Here is a 25053-nt window from a genome sequence, read left to right as displayed (position 1 = left end):
TTTTTTTGTCACATTCTCATCCAGGTTGGCCTAAACGTCACTCAGATTTGTCTAGCCAAGGATCGTAGTGAAGATGAAGTAAGTGAAGTAAAAAACAAAACACTTCAAGTCCTTCTTTATTCAGCAAGCCTGTGCATGCTTTTGACATTTCGACAGTTGTGTTTGCAAGCCATGTGATCAACCGCATCTGAACTGCAAAATCTGTTTAGGCAATTGCTCGTCTGTGACTCACTGACATCTCACATGAGGCCAAATTAACTTAATGTTGGATCTTAGCCCTTTTCAGGGCCATATTTTAGTCTTTGTGGGATAAACCTCAGCATACACAAATAAACTCAAGCTTGTTTACTGAAGTTATTTAACTTACAAAGTGGTGTAATCTTCCCCTACTGAGTACACTTTAGACTTAAATACTTACACATACATATATAGTACACACACACACACACACACACACACACACACACACACATATATATATATATATATATATATATATATATATATATATATATATATATATATATATATATATATATATATATATATATATATAGTACAGTACACATTTAGATGTAAAAGCAGTTGGTGTCTTTTAGCGTGAGGAAAAGTGAAACTGCAATTGGTGGCAAGATAAAAAACAATTGTCCCTTTGCATTGCAATCGTTCTCAGTGCTTTTCACTTCCTTTGTTGTTGTTGTTTTCCATTTGTAAATGCTTCCAGCTGTTAGCACAAGTTGCGTCACACGTTTGCTTTGTCCACATGAATAGATTGTCGAGGAGGTGTTGAAGCTGAATGAGGACCCAAGGGTGCATGGCATCTACCTCTACCTCCCCCCAGCTTCCCTCACCAGTCGAGTGCTTGATTCTCTCAAACCTGAGAAGGACATAGATGGGTAAAAATCTTCAGGCAACCTAGCTTCCTCTGTTTCAACTTAGATTCACAAGATGGCGCCAAATCCCTTTTTAGCTGAAAAGTAGGACTACTTTCTGTTTGAGATGGCTTTCTTGTCATCATTTATTTGTTTCAGTAACCAGCATATACTGTAGGATATACTATAGGTTTAAAAAAAAAAAACAACCACAAGGAATGCGGGCAAATCAAATTAGAACTTTCTGTCTGTTACTAGGACTAATTCAAAGCATGTGCTTCTCCATCCTTTACGATAGGATAACGTGTTTGAACATGGGCCACTTGGTGCAATGTGACCTCAGCAAAGGCTTTGTGCCGCCAGTTGCCAGAGCTGTAATGGATCTGTTGCAGAAGCATGGTGAGTTAATTCTGCACATGTCGCCTTGCATGTGACATCTTTTAAATCATTTCTGAACTGACACTTATACAGGCAGGATTTTTACATGTGGTTGTCTTATCCTTTTTGTGATGTATTAATTTAGTATGTGGACATTTATTAGCAGATGCTAGGCAAAAGTATATGGTTGTTTGAAAAGCACAATGGATAATTTTATGTTTAATTTTCCACCCGATTCAAAAAGGCCTCATGCAAAATCAACTTTTAACCCTTGTTTCGGGGAGATAGACACATTTCTTTTTGTGTTTTCCACAAAATGGTCTTACTGTGGACAGTGTGCCTGCACATGGAAATAAAAATATCCCTAACTTAGTGTGAACGGTCTATGTATAATTTTTATGTTCCCTTGGCACTTATAACTGCAAAGATATAAGTTACATGCAGAACACTCGACTTTTTTACATTACCTTGTTCTTTTGTTGTGAACAATTTCCGTTATTCGAGTAACATACCTGAATATAAAATAAGTCAGCAAAAATCTGCCATTTCAAAATCCACACTATTTTTGAAAATCACCAAAATGTAGATACTGTATTAAAAGAGGTCAATTTAAATCGGTTGTCTATTTGACCCCAGTGAAATCCCTATATAGTACATTACATTATTGTGAGGCTGCTAAAAATTGTTAAATGCAAATATTTTTCTCTAGACTCTCCCATAGAAGGAAGAACAGTGCTACTGATTGGTGCTGAAGGACCTCTTGGGGTGTCCCTGCAGTGCCTGCTGGAGAGAAATGGAATGGCAGCTCTTAAAAGCCATTCCAATTTCAAGAACCTACAGAGACAGGTCTCTTTTCGGCTTTTCTGGCTTTGTTGGGGTTTTTTTAGGACTCATCAAGTTAATCATTTTTTCAGGTAATGGATGCTGATGCTGTGGTCCTTCTCGGTGCAGAGGATCTTGAAATTCCACCCACCTGGATTAGGCCAGGGGCTGCGGTCATCCGCTGGGATTCCACCATAGACACAGGTACTTCACTGGACTGTGGAGTCCATGGGACGTTTGATACCGGGCCACACAAACTGAACAGAAACGGTCTCTTTTTCTCTTATTGTTTCTTTAGTTAGCAAATTTTTTTGACAGGGAGACAAGAGTTGAGATTCTTTCAACAGCAAACACATTGAAAAAGAGACAGCCTGTGATTTTCTTCCTTAGCCGAGATTGAGACCGAATGTTAATTTTCAGATGAGTCCAGGTTGTCTTCAAAGTCTGGGTTGGCGTGTCTCACGGCAGCATACAGAATGCAGGTGTGTCATTTTGTCAGCTGGAACTACTTAGTTCTCTAACTTGGTGTTAGATTGTCTTACATTTTATTGTTTTATTTTGCGTACAAGAATGTTGTGCACAGCTGCAGTCGGAGGCTCAAGGAGCATCAGTATCGACCCTGGAGGCTGCGCAGCCTAAAACTGCAGCCCCTGACACCCGTACCAAGGTACATGAAGCGCTTATACGTGAGAATTTTTTTTTTCACATTCCTGCCTCCGTCCTGGAAAGAAATTATTTGAAGGTTAAACTTATTTTTGTGAATTTGTTCGCAAGTGACATAGAGATTTCCCGAGCTCAGACGCCCAAGGCTGTGGAGTTGCTGGCAGAGGAGATTGGTCTCTTGCCAGAAGAGCTCGAAGCTTACGGCAGGAGCAAGGCAAAAGTCCGGCTCTCCCTGTTGGATCGCTTACAAGCACAGCCTGATGGCAAATACGTACTGGTGGCAGGGTGATTTATTTATCTCATCATCGTTTCATTTATGTTAACGTCACACTAAAGCGTCTGTCTGTGTGATTCCATTAGTATAACTCCGACCCCGCTTGGAGAAGGGAAGAGCACTGTGACCATCGGCTTAGTCCAAGCCCTGTCTGCTCACCTGAAGCTCAACGCATTCGCTTGTCTACGACAGCCCTCTCAAGGACCCACCTTTGGGGTTAAAGGTAAGCAGTGCATAAAACTAGTTCATTTACAAGTTTGTCTTCGAAGAACACCTGCGAAAAAAAATCCGTAAAATGACTAAATTGACCCTAAAATGGCGGCCTAATTAATTTGTTGATAAATCTGTTGGCCGATAACAGAAAACCCTGAAACTTATTTAGTCTAAAATCAGAAAACAAATCTTATCTTCAATGGTTTAGTTGGGTCTCAAACTTGCACATCTATTTGACTATACACAAGTGTGCTTTTTTTTTTGTCAGTTGGGAGCATATCAAACTTTTGTGTCTTTTGTCAGCATGAGGCTAGCATTTCATACTCTAATGTCTTTTGAGTCATGGCGGGGGCAGTTCATTCAGAGTACAGTGCTCAGCACTCCGTCTTTGTGTGTCCCTGCGCTGTTATCTCCCTCTGACTGTGCTATTCCTTCTTTGCATCAAGGGGGAGCAGCGGGAGGTGGATATGCCCAGGTCATCCCAATGGAGGAGGTAAGGCACATGCAGGATTAGTCTTCCCTAAAAAAATTGTCTAAAAAAATTGTCTAAAAAAATTGACGGAGAAGAGGTTCATCAAATAATTGTCATTGAGTCTTTATGAGTTAGTTTTATTTTTTTAATATATGTAGTGCAAGTGCAGGTACAGCAATACTAAAATAAATACAATTAAGATGAACCCTTAAAGCATATGTACAGTATATGACCATAACAAAAGCATAAGACATTTTTGTAATAATTATGTAGTTAGTTTTTGTTTTCATAAAATAATTTTTGTTATTATTGATTTTTCATTCAAGAAAATGTTTTTGCAATTTTAGTTGTGGTTATTATATTGGTGTTTGTTAACTATTATAACCTTGGCTTTAGTTCAACCTGCATTTGACGGGTGACATTCATGCCATCACCGCTGCCAACAACCTGGTGGCGGCGGCCATTGATGCAAGGATGCTTCATGAGGCGACCCAATCTGACAAGGTATGACACTACTTTCATCCCGCAAAAGTTTGTCATTCAAAACCTAAGGAAAGGTCAGTTTATAATCATCTTGAAATCTCTCCCAAAAGCCCCAAATCCTTACGTTTTTGACTCTCGTCTTTTTCATTTTTTGTCTTGTTTGTCCAATTCAAGGCACTGTACAACAGACTGGTCCCTTCAATCAATGGAGTGAGAAGATTTTCACCCATCCAGGTTGCAAGACTCCGCGTAAGTAAGATCTTCGATTTTTCCACAAGGGGTCCTCAGTTATCCTGTCTTAAAATTGTCCAGCTGTTCCTGTCCTCCCTACTACAGCACGAAAGAGTTCAGATGAGCTGATTTTTTTGTAATATGTGTTGAATGATGTCTGAACTTTTTGGTGAAGGCATTGGGATATAATTTTTGTAAAGTTAATACGTAAGAGCTGTAATTTATAATTTCATTTAGCAAATCATCTGATGCACCCAAGCCCTTTTGCAATGAGACAGTTTCTTTCAATTAAATACACCAATAGGAGGCAATTATCCTCATTTAACAACGTGCAGGAGCTTCACAGCTCGTTCAAAATCCTCCTGTCTTCTCATTCCAGCGTCTCGGCATCAACAAAAGCGACCCTGCCTCACTCACGCTCCAGGAAGTTCATTCTTTTGTCCGACTTGACCTCGATCCTTCCAAGATCACCTGGCAGAGAGGTAAAAAAAAAAAAAAAGCATACTTCAAATAAAATGAGTGCATCTTAGAAGGAAGCAGTTCATCTTTCGTGAAAGACTAGCTAATGATGATATAAATAGCTACTTTATAGCGAGCTGTGTTGGTTTTATGTTGACAGTGAGAGATGTGCTATTTGGCCCAGCGGTTCCAGAGGGCATCCTTTTAAAAAAGCACACCAACCCCACAGACCAGAAGTAGACTCCCCATTGTCTGGGGGGCTTTATTTATGTGTCTTGTCTGGGCGTGTGTTTTTGTATTTTGTTTGTAATGGTTAACCCAGCAATGCCAGTAATCATTCCAAGATCCACTGTGAGAGAACAACATCATTAATCGACACTTTGAGTGTCTCTCACATGCACAAAAACAGCTTTGCTTCTTCTTCTTATGATTTTCAGGTGTGTGTATGTGTGTTTGCTTTTGGGTAGTACAATACTGCAGGAATATTTTTTTTTTTCTTGTTTTTTTTTTTTCAGTGGTTGATACAAATGACCGTTTTTTGAGGAAGATCACTGTGGGACAGGCCAGCACTGAAAAAGGACAGACCAGAGAGGTTTGGCTTTTTATTGTGTTATACTTGCACATTGACACAACCATTTTTGGGATAGCAAAAAAGATGTTTTGGACTCAACAAAAAAAAAAAAAAAAATATATATATATATAGTCGATTAAATAGCTGAAAAATAGTTCAAGAAATAAATGCCCACAACAAACATTAATTACAGACAGGACGTTTGATTGGTTTACAATATTTTGTCCTTAATTGGTTTAAATTTACAACAGAGCAAATAATATTGGCCCCTTTTTTAAGTTAATAGGTCAACCCTAATGTTAACAAATGACTACTAAACACCCACCTTTCCTCACTGTGTAAAAGCCCACTCATATTTTTGCCGTGAGGACAGCTAATGAAATCCTGCATGTAAACATTTCTCCTCCAATAGGAAGCCAGCAAGTCTAAGCAAAAGCAAATATTTGAAGAAGGTGAAAAATGATACATGTGCACATACACCTAGTGTAGCCCCGAAACTGGTTCAGCATATGCTTGCATTTATCGCCGTCAGTTGGCTCATCTTCCACTCGCTACACTATAGCCCCTGAGGGGATTCCAACAGGGGGAGGGAGTAGAAACGTTATGTCCGTTGGTGGATTGATGTGGTTAAAGTTGTTATACATCTTCAACTTAGGTTTTTTTTTTTTTGGACCCCAGTGGGCCGGCCTCACTTTCATTCTTCTTCGCCTTGTGTTATTAAGTAAAGTGACACAAAATTAGTTGGTCTGTTCAAAGCCTTCATATCCAAGGACTGTTGATTTTATTCCCACAGTTATGTTGCGACATGCATTTATCAAAGTCCGTATAGTGTAACACATCATTTATTTCAACTCAGTGTCTCTGAGAAATATGTGTCCTTTTCTTCTTATCTGCAAACTTTTACACCAAAGCCACTATCAAAGAGCATCATTCAACTTTGCCTCTCGTTGAGATCCAACTCATCTGTTGCCTTTTTTGTGGTTTACATAGCGCATACTGTTTTCACCCGCTCCAGACAGGCTTCGACATTGCGGTGGCCAGCGAGATCATGGCCATCTTGGCTCTGGCAGACAGCCTGGACGACATGAAACAAAGACTGGCGCGCATGGTGGTGGGGACCAGCCGCTCCGGACAGCCCGTCACCGCAGAGGACTTGGTGGGTGTTTGATCTTTGCATCCCCGCAGTGTGAGAACAGCCAATCTCCCCTGATGTCTCCTCCCTCCCACCGCTCCGCTCGCTTTATCATGGCTACGTCTCGACATTCCTGCAGGAAAATGTGAATTTCATTCATATGTGTTTAGAATTTTAAATATTTAAGTCTTCACTTGTGAGTCATATTGAATGCAGATGTCCCTGGTTTGGAGTTGAACTGGCAGAAACAACACGGTAAATCTCACCTCCATACCCCAAAAAAAAAAAAAAAAAGAAAGAAAGAAAACATCTCATTTAAGCACCTCCCAGCAGGTCCAGCCGACAAGGTCAGCTGGCTCTGGTTTCCCATCTAGCACTGTGGCATTTGTTGTTTCAGGGGCAGAGGAGGCTCCCATATAAAATTACACGAGTCTTTTACCACCTCAGCCTTAAGTATCTGTGCAAATATGCCCTATGACATAATTACTAGGGAATACCTCTTTAAATCAAATCATATATTAGTCTAATTCGACCCTTGAATTCTTGGTGAGACAGTTTGGTTTCATGCTCCTAATGGTGGAAAAAATGCCCCTCAAACACTCTAGGTCCACTCAAGACAAATAAATAGGAAACAACTTGCTAATTAGGTTTTAAGGTAATTTTGATTGCACATTTTATCATTTTTTTATAGTCTGACTTTTTTTTATAAATTTTATTTGTTTTGTTTACATTTTTAAAAATATTTTGCATCTTTGAATTGCAAAAATTAAATGAATGCAAAGGCATGATTCATCTCATTCACAGCCACCGTTTTTACTGGGCTGGCAGTGAATGAGTTCATTATTCGACAATGCATTACATTACATTATATACAATACTCTGGCATTTATCAAAGAATATAGATGCGGTGAATAAAGAAGCCGTATGGATGAAATAATACTGCCATCACCAAATCTGCCTTTTCACATTTAGAACATTCATCCCTTTCATTGCCACTGATGTTTATCGCTATCAAAGATCATTTTTACAGGGCTGGTAGTGAATGAGTAATTAAACGAAACGATCCACTAAAAAATCTATAGTTAAAATGCTAAACAAAGGAAATGTAGATGCCAATAACTTTCATTCAATTAAAAAAAAAATGCCTCCTCCCATTCTTTGATTAACTCTTCTCATACAAAGTGAACTTAACTTCACCTTCGCCAAAATCTTGAATGCATCAAATCTGTTCATGATTTCAGTACTTTTTTGCGCAATGTGCTGTTCTCTAAAGAGCTCAATGGGGGGGAATAAAACAATCATGTTTATTAATCCGTGAATGGAGCAATAGATATGCCAATTCAATTAGAATCTGACATTTAAACAGCCCTCGAAATCATGCTGTTCATATTTGGACAACATGAGACCAAGGCTTAAAATCAAAAAATGTACTGAAACATTTTTTTAGAGGTCATAGAAAGTTTTTGAACCCATTGAGGTACAAATATCTCCACGCAAACATGCCGCAAGTGTGTGTTTATATCAAAACTGCAATAAACAATTTTTGATGGTGTCAGCTCCATTGTTTTAGCGCATCATGTTTCTCTTCCTTCAGGGTGTGAGTGGCGCACTGGCCGTACTTATGAAGGACGCCATCAAGCCCACGCTGATGCAAACTCTGGAGGTGAGTCTCCGTGCGTCATAAACCAACGTCTGAAACGGTCCGCGCCCTTCTCAGCTGAGCTTCCTCTGATGAGTATCTCGGTAGGATAAACAGGGCAGTGGTACAAGGGGAAATTGAAAGGCCTTCGCCCCCTCGGCCTCTGCTGTCCAGACAAACGCTCAAGTGCTCCTCAGAGATCTCTTAAATGATGATCTATCGACTCCTTCTTTTCCTGGCTGGCAATCCTAAAGAGCAGTTAAGCAGCATGCAGATGACTGCTACGAGTTCAGCCATCTTGCGCATGTTGCAACAGATGTCTCAAAGACACGATTTTGTTTTAGTGGGCCGTTAAACCACAACTTCTTTGTCACGTCTGCTTTTTATTTTGCGGCGGTTTGAAGTGTAAGATGAACGGGCTGAACATTTTTACATGATTGTCTTTGACGCAAAATCCTGACACTGGATGGGGTCCTTGAAAAAAATTGCAATTGCAGCGTTGAGGCAGAAAAATATTAGTTAGATTTTAGTTTTGCAAATTCATTCTTTCTAATGTATTAGTTCGGGCTAGGGGCGCAACTAGCGATTCTTTTAATCGTCAAAAAAAGAAAAAAGTTCTAATTTCCATCCCTTTATTCACACAGGACAATATTTCAAATTGACTCAGATTCAGTTTCTACTGGTCTGTAATATCAGAAAATGTTATTTTTCCCCAAATTAATGCAAATGTTTTATTTTCACCCAGCAATGAGAATATGTCTGCTTACATGACTGTAGAAGGACAATATTTACTGGTGATACTACTCATGTTTTTGAAATGGTTTGATCAGAAAACTTCATCAAAAATGGTTCCTGGCCAGGAAATCTTATTTTTGTTTTTATTTATGACTATGAAATTCTTCAGAATTCGCTGCAGTTAACATCCTTAGAAAACATTTACTTTTTCAAGCTGCAGTGTATTGTTCCCAATGTTTGCAGTGAGATCAGCTTTGTTTTTGGGGATTCTGTTTGTTTATTTGGTATGTCCCAGATTGTCTGTTTTTGACGGTGCTGTGGGACTGCAGCGTGCACGTAGCCGAGATGCGATAACTTTTTTTTTCCTCTTTCCCTTGTTTTTTTTTTTTTCCTGGAGGAAGCACTGCGGTCCTGTTGTGCGAGCAGTTTCCTGTGATTCTGGTCAGGGAGCTGGTATGGTGGTCAGCGGGGCCTCCACGCTGCGTGTGAATTTTCCATCCAGCGTAGACTGCCCACGTCCTTTGTGGCCTCTGTGCTTGTAGGGCTTTTTTTTTTTTTTTTTTTTTTTTTAAATGAACAGTGAAGTCATAGAGATTACGCAGCAACGCAAATATTTATTTACTTAAGTTATAAAATTGCACATTGCAGAATTTTCCCAGTCAGCTTTATGATGCGGATGATGTTTTATGACCTGGAATGACTTTCAGTTCACAGCTATGTATTATCAAGAGTTAATAACTTTAGTTCTTGACTTCTTAATGTTTTACAACAGTTGGAATTTGAATGTCTTTTGATAAAAAAACTTTTGACAAGACGTTGCTCATCTTATCTTAGTCTGCTTTACGATGTGGATGATGTGGAATGGCCTTTAGTTATTAGCTTTACATTATCAATTGTTAATTGCTTGAATTTATTGACCTCTTAATGTGTGATATTTGAAAGTTTTTTTGACTGGGACTGTACAATGAATGTAGAAAGTGTTTCCACATCATATCCACTCTATGCATGTGTGTGTCTGTTCAACAGACCTGGTGTAAACATCCTATCCATGTGTACTTTCATAGAGTAAGCTGACTGTGTTATTCTCAGTTGCCCCAGCCTAGTGACGTGTTTTCCACTCTTCTTAGCATTGTAGGGTACAAATGACGTGGAGAAGCGGAAGCCATGGCATGATGTTCAACTTCCTGCTTTATTCGCTACCGCCATTTGTTCCTACCCAAAATCCTCACATGCGTCCGGTGTCTACTTGAAACACTTGTATATATATCTTTCCTCACTTCATTGCACCTTTCATTAATGCGCGGATGTGGAAACGGTCAAGTGGAGCCATTTAAAGTTCATGGGTCACACCCATGGAACACCGTAATGTGCGACAATGAGGTTACTCAAGTGCATCGGTCCGTCTAAGCAATGCGGGAAATTGTTGGTATTTGTCAAAAACTTTTTATGAAGGGCTTGGTCTTCTCCTGCGACGCGAAAGTGTTGATTTAAACAGTGGGAGGGGAATGCAAACAAAAGCTTCGGAAATCACGTATGGCCTTTTCATCCTGACTTTTTACCCCTGCAGTCTAACAATGGATCATTTAGCCCTGTTTAACTTCTCAATTTCCTCATGTGCTGCAGACTGATTTAATTCCTTCTTAATTTGATGCCTTCTGCACACCGCCATGAAAAAACAGTTTTGCAACAAAGAATTATCATTCACATTATTAGATCACATCAGTGGTTGATACTGACAAATTCATTTTGCATAGACAAGTGTGGCGTCCGTTTTGAATCACATTTATTGTTTTTTGTTTTTTAAGCACAGGCTGTTTTTGAATTATTTACAAATTTCTACATATTAGTCAGGATACATAGATTTTTTTTTCATTGCTGTATTTGCAGTGCCAAATCAAAAGTTTGGAAACAGCTACACTTGAGATGAGATGTGTGAAATAACATGGCCTGTCATCAGCTTAATATTTTTTTTCCCCAGGGCTGTTACTCTAAATGCAGCGGCAACTGTTTCTCTCGTTGCCCACATGCGAGGGCCACAAGATGGCGAGAAAACACTACTTTTGTATAGCTGGAGCTCCTCAGCTAACTTCAACATTACTATATTGGCACCAAGATGCTACAGGATTGTAGTAAGGCACTACTTTTGTTTGAAATGAATTTCTCAACTTTTTTCAACATCAATGCATCTTGGCAAGAATATAGCATAAGGTGGAACCAAATTACTCCTTTTTATTGCTTCGTCCTGAAAAGCAAAACATATGGTGTGATGTTTTTTTCTTTTTTACAGAGTAACAGACAATAGGTGAAGAAAAAATATATGTGAGAAGGTGAATTTTGTTTTTATGGTTTGCACGCTGTGGGTTTCCTTAAACGTTAATCAGCAGGAGAAAAAAGGCCGGCTCTGTCAAGCTCCTTTTAAACATTTTAAACGCACTATTTACACACATATGTGTTGCCAGCCCACACCGAGACACTTGTCACCAATGTTCTCCTGGAGAGAATGTCACGCGAAAGAAAAGGTCCTTTCCAACTTGAACTGGAGTGGGGTGAGTTGCTGTTGGATACGGTGTCCGCGACTAAACGCTTGTGTGTCTTGTGTGCCCCTCGCCATTGTTGCAGGGTTCTCCAGTGTTTGTCCACGCCGGGCCCTTCGCCAACATCGCCCATGGCAACTCTTCGGTCCTCGCAGACAAGCTTGCTTTGAAGTTGGTCGGACAGGACGGCTTTGTGGGTAAGCGCCCACTGCCTGTGCATACACATCAAATGTTCTCCCGAGTCACTTTTCAAATACTCTCTTGCAATCTTTGGCCCACATTCACTTTTGATTCTCTGGCATCCCTAGCCGGTGATGCTTTCGAGGAAATCCGCAGAAAGTTTGCGTAAAAACAGACAGGACAGGGGAAGGAAGTAAATTGATAATCATAAGAGCCTGAGGAATTTTGGAGTAAGCCACACTAATCCCTTCAACGCTAGGGCATACATGAGCATTTCCATTTTTATCTATCCATCTGCTCTTTTTGTCTACGTTTACTTTGGCAGCTGAAGCATGTTTGGAATGTGCGTATGCGGGTTGGCAGGCCTTTGCAACCACTTTATATGTATTCTTTAAGCCTTCTTGTGCGGGCAATAAAAGGTAAACAAGACTTTAACACTTTCGACAGGCGGTCAGCTGCTCTTAGGTAGGCAGTGTTAGCTTTCAAAAACACTGGAATTCGCATTAAGAAAAAGAGAAAAACCTTTTACACTTTTTTTTTCCCATCAGTTGACGTCCTTCCCTCCCTTCGCTGTCTGAGGCCCTGTGATAATGTGGTGAAAAATATGGCAAGTCTAGAGTGAAAACCTGATGTAATCCATCAGAAAAATATAAAACTAAATGCACAGAAGCATAGTACGGTGTCAAATACTGCTGAGGAGGGCTTCCTTGAAATATAGTTGATTACTGTGGTTCTTAACCTTTTGGTGCTCCAGAAGATATATCGTGTAACATCAGAAATCCTGTTAAAATTTTACATCCTCCCTGAAGTACCTTCTCACAACATCAGGGGTACTCACACCCCCATTTGAGAACCCTCCATTCATCCATCCGTTTTCTATTGCCGCTTATCCTCACAAGGGTCGCATGCTTGCTGGTGCCTATCCCAGCTGACTTAGGGCAGTAGGCGGGGAACACTCTGAATTGGTTGCCAGCAAATCACAACTACGGACAAGTTAGAGTGTCCAAGTCCCCTGCCATGCATGATTTTGGAGTATGGATGGAAGCCGGAGTGCCCGGGAGAACCAATATGCGTTTAAAGAGTACATGCAAACTCCATACAGGGAGGCTGGAATTGAACTCAGTTCTCTTAACCGTGAGACGGCCGTGCTAACCACTCATGCACCGAGCCATCCATTTCGGAGCTTATCCTTCTGTAATTATGTAAAGATGCTAACATACAACGATTAAAACTAAGGGATTTTTATCGTCTTGTGATATTATTATGTGAAGTTGAGTTCCCCTCATTGGAAAAATGAACTCTTGATGAACTCACCGAAGGATGTGTGAGGGGTGGGGGCTCGCTAAAATTCATGGCCGTGCTTCATCAGGCTCAGTATTATTGTTTTCAAGTCATCCTGACCTAAAATGGAGTCGATCTGTCGGCTGAAATCTCGCATTCCAGCTGTTTGTTATACATCTTTAGTATAGATGTGGATCATCCCTACACTATAGCAAAAGATAAATCATGTCTGTTTAGAGAGCGAATATTGTTTAAAATATGGTTTGTCCTTCCTACATGATCCACCGACATGATGGACTATCAGCTGTAGTATTTTGCTAGTTTAGTGACAGGACGAATTGTGTCCAAATGATGAGCTGCAATATAGTGGGCTAGCGTACGCTACTCAGGAAAAATGGCCTAACAGGAAGCCCATTTTGGTAATTGTATGAAACAGACGCTATTTCCTCATTTTTACCCCCCATCTGCTGTCATGTCCATCCTGCCTCTGGGGACGGCTCAAGGTCATTTCACAGAGATGGAAATTTGCAAGTGTTTGTGCATGACATCCTCCTCCCCAGTGGGAGGTTCAACAGTGCCATGCAATGATTTTAATTTTCTGGAGGAAATAAAAAATCTCATCCTGTGGCCTCTTAGTATCGTGTAATCATATTTACAAAATTGTGATTTTAATTATCTAGACTCCATTTCAGTCGCGGTTACATTTTGGGTTGTAATAATTTTGAATTTTTCATTGTAGTTTGGATTTGTTTTGTTAAAATTCAGTTTTGTTTTCAGAGCAGGCTTGTTCATTTTAACCAAAGTCTATTTACAATATTATGTTCTATGTGCCCCCACTCGTCCTAAAATGGCAAATCCACCTGTTTTTATTCGTCTCCGGGGGCGACCATTTTGTCATTTGCTGTCACCTGAAAATGATATAACAGTTGTTCAGAGATCAGACAATAACCAATAATGGCACACCTGTTGTCTGAGTTAGATCATGTGATTTGTTTTTACCTGCGCTCCAACTGTGTTTAGACTAGAGCAGCAGCGTATGATGTAATTGTGAAGAAAATTTGGGGGTTGACTTAAAATTTGTTTTGTCTTTGCTTTTTTAATGCTTCATTTTAGTTTAATTTGGGATATTTTTACTATGTTTTTTTTCAGTATTTGAAGGATCTGTAAACAAATAGCAAAGTTCACCCAGTATTATGAATTAAAGTAACCTAAAACACACTTCTCAAACTACTAAGCTTCCTTCTCTCTAACAATTCAGCCTTCTAATAATGTCAGAAGGGGTTTTTTTTGGGATAAGGTGGGAGGAACCTAACTCGTAAAAGTGAAAGCAAGCTCCATCGCAAACCTTTAGGACACCGTGTCATGTTGTCATGTAACCAACCAAATCACAACCATCCATTTTGCTTTTGATTCCTAACCCGCTTCCTACGTACTTCATCATGATCACATTCATTAGATTTGAAATGTTAAGTGGGTTAGCTGTTTTCTCGTTACGCTCACACAGGCTGCCCACACGCAGAATACTGTACAATACATGTTGACTTGTAGAAGTCAGCAGGTTTTGATGTCACAAAACAGGAATCAACTTTTTTTTTTTAATTTAATAGTTTTGTCAAAAACGTTGCACGGTCGGATGGATAATTCACTTAGCTTGTATGTGGGAAGATCAACACGCTATCCCTGTGAAAAGCAGGAAGTCATGATATCTTTGCAAGGGGGGTTTCCGTCTTGTCCATCAATGAATGGCAAGCAGAGGAAGGAAACTGGATACAAGAATTTGATTATTTTGTTTACCGTTTGAATTCATCTTTCCTTGTGTCAAGCCTTCCTGCTGCATCATGTTGTGCAGTGAATACCAGCCTGCTCATTATTAGTGTCTTTTTAAAACTATTTTTAGCTCATGTAGTACTGTGTTAATTAATTTTCTCTATTGAGAGTATTTAAAATCCTGTTCAGTCCCCCACAATCACTACAGATTTGTTACATGATTCATAGTTATTTATTTTCATAATTGCTTGTTTTTTTAATATATTTTTAGAAGTAGTTCTAAATTCTATATATATATATATATATATATATATATATATATATATATATTTTTTTTTTTTTTTTTTTTAATTATTATTATTATTATTATTTTTTTTTTATAATGTGTGTATGTATATACACCATCAATGGGTCAGACACAAGCAAGTGTCGCTCTCGTGGTATCACACACACGCATGCCCCCTCACACAACTTAACAGGAAAGCTTATCTTCACGAGGCCTCTGTGCCAGGTGGACTACATATTTGTTTTTCTTGGCCTGGTTTTAGAGGCGGGTGGGTAAGGGCGTCCTTATCTGAGGCGCTGTGTCTCTTTGATGGACCGCAGTGAAAATCCCTCACGACACAGAAACACATCATCAGATATATTCAAGAAATGATACCAGCTCGCGTGATTTTACATAAGCGCTTTGCTGCTACAATAACACACGAGGTAAACAGAATAGAAATAGTGTATTGTGCACTTTGCAGTGACTGAAGCCGGCTTTGGGGCAGACATCGGGATGGAGAAGTTCTTCAACATTAAATGCCGAACTTCAGGCTTGAGGCCCAGTGTGGTGGTGCTGGTTGCAACCGTGCGGGCACTGAAGATGCACGGCGGAGGCCCCAATGTAAGTTCCAACTGCTCTCTCTTGTTATTGCCGTGTCATTTTGCCAACTGGCATCATGTCAGCAGCCTTTTGTGAAAACGCCACTTTATATTTTCGGATAGTCATGCTGTGAAATAACTTCGCTTAATCAAGTTTGGGAAAGCACTGAGCATTTCTTTATGGAGATCCAAGTGCAATAACAACTGATTATATGCACGCATGCACGGTGAGATTGAATTATGGGCCTGCGGCGGGAAACTATCCAAATTCACCACAGATGTCCGGTCGGGCTAAGCGATGAACTGATTTGGGTTGAGTTTAAACTTACTATTATTTGACTCAACTCCCACATACCCTTTCGCTATTTTACAGAGGAAGCCAACTTGCCATCCCCTTTACAGTTCAGCCCATCGCAAAACAAAAAAAGTACTGAGAAAAACACTCATTTCACTCTTGTGCGGTGTTATTATCATTTTTGCATCAGTCTCTGCCGCATTATTCTTGAAGAATTTTTGCAAAGGAATAGCACACTCCTGGTAGTATGAAAACTAAGGGATCGTGCCATGTGTAAATTTGACATGTTGTCACTGTCTGGGTGAAATTTCAGCTCCCTAAGGTGCAAAATTATTTACAAGAATTGAAAAAAATATGATTTTATGATTTTATATTTTTTGCCCTTTATTGGTTTGTTTTGAATATTTATTCATGTGTATTATTCACTCTGATAATAAAGGCTAACTACATTGTCGATTATTTTTTGTTTACAGGTATCAGCTGGCGCTCCACTTCCACGAGAATACATCGAAGAGGTACGATCTACTTTTTTATCTGGACCGCTTTTAGTTGTGACACTCGTGAAAAAAAAAAAAAAAAAAGTATTCGTCTGCACTTGTTTATTTAATTTAGGTGTGATGGTCAGGATGCTTGCTGCCCAATTAAAGCTCCTTAAATTCGTTAGGCGAGGCAAGACTTCAATTAGGAACCAGTCATTTGCTCATTTATGTAACGTATTTTGGCAGCCCTGCTGCGAGATGGGGTTTTTGGGTGAACCCGTGACATATGCTCACATGCACGGTTAACCAAACAACTTTTTACTCGTGTGGACAGGGTTGTCATTGCATTTTCACGCTAACATCTTGCCTGCTGAGCAGTTGCTTGATTGACAGCTGAAACCAACTGCGGGTGTGCTTTCCCAGTAATATGGGGGTGCGTGTGCACCTCCATATCTTGGTGGGATCAAGCGCTCTCCAAGGCAGATTCAGCTGACTAAATAATGGAGCTGTGTCGCTTAATTTTCAAGCCTGTAATGAGAAGCAGAAGTACTAGGGGCAAAACAGAGATGGTGAAATGACTTTATGAGACCAGTTCGGCTCTGCTTGGAAGGCTACACATACACGCACACCCGGATTGCGTCTCTGCAGTCAAACGTGGGCGTGACGTTGTGTTGTTCATGGTTTTGGCAGTGTTAAGCAGACATGTCACACATACAAGGGAGAAATACACTTACAAAAATAAAGTCATGTTGTCTAATTTATTAACAGTCGGAACTACATTTGTAGTCCATGTAGGCGTATTTTATTCAACAACTGAAGAAGATGGATTTTGGAACATCAGAACTACAGAAAAATTGCTTCTCACTCCTAACAATGCACAAAAAAAAGATTTAAAAAAACATTAACATTTGTCAAAGGAGTCCTTGCAGCACAGTATGTTGCTTCATGTTCTAGTTGTTTTGCGTTTGATTTGAAAAGAAAACTAATGGTACAGTCAAGGCATGAAAAAGCATTAAACTGGACTTGCTGATACCTGCAGAAACCCTATTAAAATTTCATACGCGCCCTTGACACATTTGAGAAGTGCTGATTTAAATCATGGCAATAGCAGTTGACGCTATATGGTATTTTTAGAGCAAAAAAGACCCAGAATGAAAAATGCAATTTGTCATCTTAACGCACACACTGTGTTGCAGTGATTATGTGAACTGATCATCATGACTTCCAGTGTATGCCATTATTTTGGCCCTTAATCATCCTAATTTTTATTTTCCTGGGAATCAAATGCCATTAATATTTGTGCTATTTATGTTTATCATTTTTATTGAATTTGCTTGCAGAATCTCTCCCTTGTTGAAGGAGGCTGCCTCAGCAATCTCCGAAAGCAGATTGAGATAGCTCAACTGTTTGGGGTTCCTGTGGTAGTGGCGCTTAATGTCTTCAAGTACGAATCATTCCTTCTCTCGCTACCTTAGCCCGTTTAATGTTTTGTTTTCAAGGCTGTTGACCGCTGTCGCTGTTAACCCTTTCAGGACCGACACTCAGCCAGAGATAGATCTGGCGTGTCAGCTCGCCAAAGAGTGCGGGGCATCCGCCGCCGTGCCATGTCACCACTGGGCGCAGGGCGGCCGAGGTTCCGTGGAGCTCGCCCGAGCCGTGAAAACTGCTGCCAGTAGACCCAGCAATTTCCAGTTCCTCTATGATATTGAGGTGAGAGGAGGAGCTCTAAAGGGCGGCTCATTTCACATTCATTTCCATCAATTCCCATGGAAATTTCTAACTGAAAGTAAAGAAGTCTAGGTGAGGTCAGTAGATGCTGAAATATGACTTATCCTTTCTGCATATTTGGATTAGTTGGGGTTTTCTGGGGGGAGGAGGGGGTGTCTGAGTTGGAGGGGGGTGGGGGGGGGGCATCAGCTGTTTTGAGTTAGTGTCCCTGGGAAGTTGTGACTCCAATTAACTTATCCTGTTATGATCCTCTGTCCACCCATTCCACATTCTTCAGTATGCATCCGTATGCTCACCAAGCATCAAACAACAGGAGGACAATACTGTACTTTCATGCAAGACTAATTTGATTAGTCCCTATGATCGAATGTACACAATAGTGAATTTACAACTTCAGATTTTGTTCTAGTTGATTATGGCTGCAACGAGCAATAATGTATTATTCTGTCGATTATTTTCTTGATTGATCAGTGAGTCGAAATTAATTATTTCAAATTGACAATGCAGAAAACATTAATTGACTATAATTAACTTACTGGATCGGAACATAACATCAATGTCAGAAACTCATTCCAAAATAAAAAACAGATGTTTTCAAAAGTCTTCTTGTAATTAAGCGCAAAAATAATCCGTCAACTTTCATGGAGGACATTAGTTGAAAGGATAAAATTCCGAGGAAATGAAGTCTCTCCTGCTGGTAAGTCTTGAGAACAATACTATGCTTATTTAACATTGTGCAGCACTGTACACGTAAGCAAGTTTAATTCTCTACATTACTGACTAAATCTTATTACACGATTGCATCTTCCACCAAATCTAATTCTTCCTCCACGTCCTCTCTTATTTTTCTTGGGTGTGATAGATGCCAATAGTGGAGAAGATTAGGACCATAGCCCAAAAGGTGTATGGAGCTGATGACATCGAGCTTTTCTCCGAGGCCATTGACAAAATAAATTACTATACTCAACAGGTAAGGTTGCATCATTAAATACACTGTGCATTTATATACTATACAATAAAGGCATATACTGTTTTGAATCACATTTAATCAATAAAGTTGAATTATGTTCAAATTAATTTGCTCTTAATTTGAAAACTAATAGCATTAAAATGCATTAGATTCCTTTCACTGACACCTGCAGAGACCCTGGTACCCTCATTGAGAACTGTTGTTTCACATAGTTATTTGTATAAAACTGACTTTGATCGATGTGGTCTATTTTTCTTTTTTTAATAAAAAGGGATATGATTCTCTACCAATCTGCATGGCCAAGACCCACTTGTCCTTGTCCCACATGCCGGCAAAAAAGGGCGCACCAACTGGATTCATTTTACCAATCCGAGATGTTCGCGCCAGCATCGGAGCTGGCTTCATCTACCCCCTCGTGGGAACGGTATGTAGTAGATGGACTCAAGTTTGATTTGACCTGACAGTTCCGTAAAGTTCTTTACTTGGCCAGGCGTATTTGTGCCATATGCATTCCTCGCCAGCCAGCTGGCCGCTCAAGCAGGATGGGCAAGTTTCGTAAACATTTGACGATGCCCCTAAGGGCTGAGCTTTGGCCGATGAAGAGGTGTCAGACACCGGCCATGCTGGGAAGGGGTGGAGGTGTCTCGATGTGGCGTCTGCCTTGCTCTGTCAACTGGCTTTGATCTGCTGTGGCCCGTGGCGTCTCTGCTACATTGACGACCCTTGAACTGTGACTCCGAACCAAAACAGTCTTTTAGTAGTTCTTTGAACTCTTTATTTGATCAATAACTCTCCCTGTCAAAGAGCTGACAAAATAGATGCATACAGCCATGAAAATCACTCTTTGTTTGTACCCCGTTTATAATATTTTTCTGACGGATAATTACTCAAAAGGAGAGCCACAGTTTTCAAATTTTAAGAGATACTTTTTTTTAATCAATTTTCAGCTGTAAAAAGTTTATATTTTGTCTTTGTCTAACCTTTTTGCCACTTGCTGTTGACTAAAAATGACATTACATGTGCTCAAGGCTCAGGTAACAACCAATTACGGCTCATTTGTTTTCGGGTTTTGGTCATATGACTATCACAAACTAAGCTGTGATTGGTTGTAATGCACCTTGATTACCTGTGATGTCACCAAAAGGAAAAAAAATGTTTTTAAAGGTATTCAATATGAACTTTTCTCCACAACTAAACATGGCTAAATTAGTTTAGTATCCCTTTAAAGAAGATGTGAAGCCTAATATTTTACAATAATATGTTCTAAGTAGTCTAAACTCAGCATTGTGAAATAAGCAGCAAAACCACCCATTTGATTCTTCATAAGCGGGGTGACCATTTTTTCAGTTTTTGTGTACATAAAATGACATCACAGTTGATCTGGGCTCAGGGCTGTGATTGGTTGCTACCTGAGCACCTGTGATGTCATTTTCAGTCTGCAGCAAGTGGCAAAATGGCCACACTCTGATGCACTAAAACAGTGGATTTTGCGGCTTAATTCATATTCCACAAAAACACAATATTATTCATGTCTCACCTGTTTTTTGAATGTGAGGTCCGCGGTTACTTCAATGACTATATTTAGTAGTTCAGTTACTCAATTAAAACAAAAAAGCCACCTTTACATGCAAGTATATGTGTAGCATGCATGCGTCCATCTTGAAAATAGCATCATAAGTGAAATATCCAAGCTCATTGCTGCAATGTCTTCATGCCCACAAACATGACCACATGCTTTTTTTTTTTGTCGCCGGATGGGTGGGAACCCAACAGTTCTGTCCCCGCTGACTCCAGGATGGGGAAATATCCGACCAGTGGGGGTATGAGTGTGAGACCAGGGAGACATTTGGTCCTGGGAAAAGGGGGTAAGGGGTCTTTGCAAGGTTAAGAATCAGGAAAGAGACTGATGTCATTCTTGTGAAATGTGAGGGAGGGGTGAAAAGCAGAACAATAGAACCCTGAAGAGTTCATATCCCGTGGCCTCCACTTCTTCATTCAACCCCAAACAGCTCAGATTTATCGGAAACCTCAAGCAGGAGATGTCTCATTCTCACAACTGTTTAACGTTTACCACCTGTGCAGTATATTTACAGAAAAAAACGATCGACTTGACTCTACTTAATTCATTTGGTCCAACTTAATGTTTTATCGCATTTTTGTAGTACAAAAACCCACAAGTGTAGTAAATGGTGGTGTCTTCAGGGCTGACCTGGATTTCAAGCGCACATTGTACAGTCTTTTTTTAAGTATTTATTACCTGTTGCCGATGCTGTTCAATCCATATGTTGATCAAACCCGACCAACTCGCAATGTCTACGGCCAAATGGTATGTCTGTTTAAACACTTTTCCCCGCATTCCACCAACCTTCCGATCAAATCCAAGTGCAATCATTCCACTGTCTCAAATTTGAGAAGGGTCGGGATAATTGTCTGATGATTTTATAAGTTGTTTGCTTGGATTTAAATTCCATAATCCCCCCCCCTGTAATAAGCTACTGTTTTTTAGAGAGCAAGGCTCTTCTCCACAATTCAGTGTGAGTCCCGAGTCCTCGGGGGATTCCCAGACAAAGACATGTTGTGTTTTTTAGTATAATAGAGGGTCTTATGTGGTCAAGTGGAGCATCAAGCTTTGGCTTTGTGCTGAGTTTTTTTTTTTTGTGAAGTTTTCTCAAGCGTGAGAGGAAAAGAGCAATGCTACTGCTCTTCTCTAATTACAATCTTGAAGACTTTTCAGGACAACAAATGAATATTTCAATATTGAATTGATTTTTCGATTACTCTGTTGACTAACAATAAATCAGAATAAAAAAATGCCAGTCTTTAAAAAAATGAGAGGACATGCAAGCCAATATCAAGCATTCAGACTGATGATAGTTAGCGTTTTTTTTTTTGTTTGTTTGTTTTAAGTTTTCCCAAACTTTGTCTCCACCTAGCCCCATTAAAAAAATAATAATAAATGTTGTCCGCTAACGGCAATGGCACTCCTCAGGATGTTTTCCTTTGAAATCCATCAATATTAATGGTGCTCAAAGTGTTAAAAATAAAAGAACAGTGTCCCAAATTGACAGAGTAGGGACCTATGAGGGGGACCACCTGATGAAGATTTTACAGCCAAGCAAAAACAGACTGTGAAGGTATAAGGTAACGTGTCCCTCGATTTTCGACAAAATTCTTTTTTTTGAAGTGTGAAATACAGAATGAAACTGAATATCACTGCAAACATTTGTTTTGCGTTTTCCTCAAAGTGGGCGTTTCGAGCTATGTTGGTAAAAAATCATAGGGAAAAAAAAAAATGTTTTGACCTCAGGCCACATTCTAACTTTATGTGCAATAAACTTTCCATGGAATTTACTTGTATTCATAAATGCCCAATAGTTGGTTGTCTTTGTTTCTTATCGTTTCCTTTGGCTGCATTGCCTTCTGTATGTGGATGTGATTTTTGTTTTGCTTTTTAAACAACTAATATACAGTATGTACTCATGTAGGCCTTTTTTTGAGCCTATCCCTTGTGAGCAGCTGGGGTCGACTACGACGACGTCATGTCGTCAAAGGAGGCCCTCGGGATGAAGTGGTTACCCCATTTTTACATGACTAAATCCAGTCCATTAGATAACGACATAACGCAAACACTATTGAATTCCTTCAATCCGCTTGGAACGTTGAGTCATATGCAACTTGAAGAGTCACGATGACCTCAGTAGCAGTCATCAGCGGTTTGCTCGGAGCTTGCCGCAAGTACTCCCCCCAGTTTTGTTTACTTGCAGTGCCGCCTTTCCTTTCCCCATGCAGGAAATTGCCCAGTCACTTCCTCCTCCCTCATTTCCACTAATGGACTTGTAAAGCTGGCCCTGGGTCACAAGCAAGGAGGCATGCTAAGAATGCTGCCAGATCATTTTCTTTTCCCCTTGGTCAAATCATTTTTGGGGTGGGATACTTGGGAGGCTGAAATCTGTCTTTTTTTTGGGGGGGGGGGGGGGATTAAATACCTTGGTCGTGACATCCTGTCACTGTCTTCAAACTTAATAACCACAGGAAGGCCGTTTTTAACAAAGTTTTCCTTCCCGTCCACTTTATATAGATTGGAGCCCGCACTTATTAGCCTAAAATAGCTTCACAGCAACTTGTCTGCCAAGTGTGGCGTGCCGTGGTTATTTATCTTTCACGCAAAGGCGTCATTAGAAGCTATGACGTAAACATAGTTTCGTTAATATCAGCCCATACGTGTCTCCTGTTATCTCCCTAATTCCTGTTCTCTCAAGATATTTTCCGTCTTATTCAATAAATCCACATGATTGGAATGTCCCGCTTCCCATGGTGAACTCCCAACATATACTGTATTCACATGATAACAATAAAAGGTTTAATTGGTTGATAAAATCTCTGAAAATTACCACGTAAATTTAGCAATGATTATTGACTTAATTTTTATATTTTTAACAGAATGTAGGGACAAAGGCACCATTGAGCTGCTGAATACATCATGCTGAAATTGAAGGTTGTCACCACACCGCTCCATAGTCTGTCTTGAGTTTAGTCTAAATTACTCGAAATTATAGTCTTTGAACCTAAAGGTTTTAATAGAAAGTCTTGGGAGCTGCTCATAAGCGTGTTTTGGGAACAGTGTTAATTTACAGCTATAGCTATTATCTGAATTGTAGTCCTAACTTTTAATTGCGTCTGAGTTCAGTTGTGCTTATATTACATTTTTCAAGAAGCGCTGATCTTTGACTTAGATAATCTTCTCAGGTCAGATTTATTTATCGAAATGCAGGGATGTCCAACTCAATTTCATTAGACGTTAGAGTTGAGCTTCCCCTCTGACACACATTTTCAATCTAAAGCAGGTCAGGACTGCTGGCAGGCCAACCTAATACTCACATATATATATTTTTTCCTATAAAGCACTGTTGTAGCTTCTGTAGAATTTGTTGACATTGTATAGCGATCTGAATCCACCTCCTTGACTTTGACACACCATCTTATGTGTCTTCTGTTCCATTCAGATGAGTACCATGCCCGGCCTTCCCACTCGACCCTGTTTCTACGACATTGACCTCGACCCGATCACGGAGGAAATCACCGGTCTCTTTTGAGCTCATCAAGATCCTCACTGGAAAATGTTTGGTACCTTTAATTCCCGTTTCTCTCATATACTGCCAAATAAACGTATTCATTCATCTTACTGGAATGGTCCACGATGAGCAAGAATGCTGTGAGTCAATTGAGGCATTCGTCCTTGTCAAATAGCGTCTTGTTTTGGATCCTGAGAACTTTATTGATCTTTTCCATAATGCTTCACTCACCCCACGTCATTCTCTGCTCGATTCTGGCCCATTTCCAATCGCTTTAATCATCCGCGCACACAAAAGATGAGACAATACACTTAAGAGATGCAACATCACACACACGCGCAAGCTGGTTTTAAATGCGTCATCCTTTTTCTTTCCCCAGGCTTCAGGATGTACACTGCATAACAAGACTCATCACTGATGGGAAACGCTCTGCAATTGTTCCAATCAGCTCATATCGCTCTTGTATTCTATATTATATGCTCTATTTGCACTTGTGTAACTTGCCAAAGATGCCCTTCGCAAACCTCCGCTTTCAGGTGTTTTAATCATTTTTTTTAAACCGTTACTGGAGGTCTTTAAGTAATGCTGTTTTTTTTTTATACCGTCTGCGAGCTTTTTACACAACCAAATTGCTGGTGGACGCATGTAGCCTTTATATTAAGCAAAATTGTGTCTCTTAATGCAGTCTTTGCTGTTACATTTTGTTTGTTACCGTACCATGGTACACTGAGGTCTCATCACATGGTCATCGGAGTTAGTCCTGAGTAGTTTTCATACTGAATGGTATCTTTCATGAAGGGTTATACATTTCTAAAATAATCTCAATGACTACATTGCAGTAATTGTGTCTGAGGCTGTTCAGGGTTTTTCTAAATTACTGCAGTTGTATGTTCATTATGTTTTTTTTTTAAATACATTTATTTACTTAAACTTAAC

General features: G+C 39.9%; 1 protein-coding gene across 3 annotated transcripts in view; it reads left to right on the top strand.

The window, feature by feature from the left end:
• mthfd1l (methylenetetrahydrofolate dehydrogenase (NADP+ dependent) 1 like) overlaps positions 1-25053 on the top strand; it is a 26554-nt gene extending 1501 nt beyond the window's left edge. For 2 of the 3 annotated variants that reach the window (XM_088403859.1, XM_088403856.1), the window contains 25 exons: positions 25-78; positions 772-896; positions 1171-1271; positions 1960-2096; positions 2165-2276; positions 2493-2554; positions 2642-2739; positions 2847-3020; positions 3096-3232; positions 3669-3715; positions 4091-4198; positions 4352-4426; positions 4788-4890; positions 5383-5459; positions 6454-6594; positions 8165-8233; positions 11564-11675; positions 15456-15595; positions 16342-16383; positions 17688-17791; positions 17880-18057; positions 18938-19045; positions 19317-19469; positions 24049-24169; positions 24497-25053. In XM_088403859.1, coding sequence (XP_088259985.1) covers positions 25-78; positions 772-896; positions 1171-1271; positions 1960-2096; positions 2165-2276; positions 2493-2554; positions 2642-2739; positions 2847-3020; positions 3096-3232; positions 3669-3715; positions 4091-4198; positions 4352-4426; positions 4788-4890; positions 5383-5459; positions 6454-6594; positions 8165-8233; positions 11564-11675; positions 15456-15595; positions 16342-16383; positions 17688-17791; positions 17880-18057; positions 18938-19045; positions 19317-19469; positions 24049-24138 — 2547 coding nt within the window. In that variant the 3' untranslated portion in view covers positions 24139-24169; positions 24497-25053. The remainder of the gene's footprint in view (positions 1-24; positions 79-771; positions 897-1170; positions 1272-1959; positions 2097-2164; positions 2277-2492; positions 2555-2641; positions 2740-2846; positions 3021-3095; positions 3233-3668; positions 3716-4090; positions 4199-4351; positions 4427-4787; positions 4891-5382; positions 5460-6453; positions 6595-8164; positions 8234-11563; positions 11676-15455; positions 15596-16341; positions 16384-17687; positions 17792-17879; positions 18058-18937; positions 19046-19316; positions 19470-24048; positions 24170-24496) is intronic. The other variant, XM_088403858.1, reaches the window with a different exon arrangement.

This window comes from Hippichthys cyanospilos, chromosome 20 (genome assembly GCF_059441005.1).
Source record: "Hippichthys cyanospilos isolate Australia breed blue-spotted pipefish chromosome 20, RoL_Hcya_1.0, whole genome shotgun sequence".
NCBI classification, from domain to species: Eukaryota; Metazoa; Chordata; class Actinopteri; order Syngnathiformes; family Syngnathidae; genus Hippichthys; species Hippichthys cyanospilos.
The sequence above is the reverse complement of the archived record's forward strand: the minus strand, read 5'-3'. Positions and strand labels throughout refer to the sequence as shown.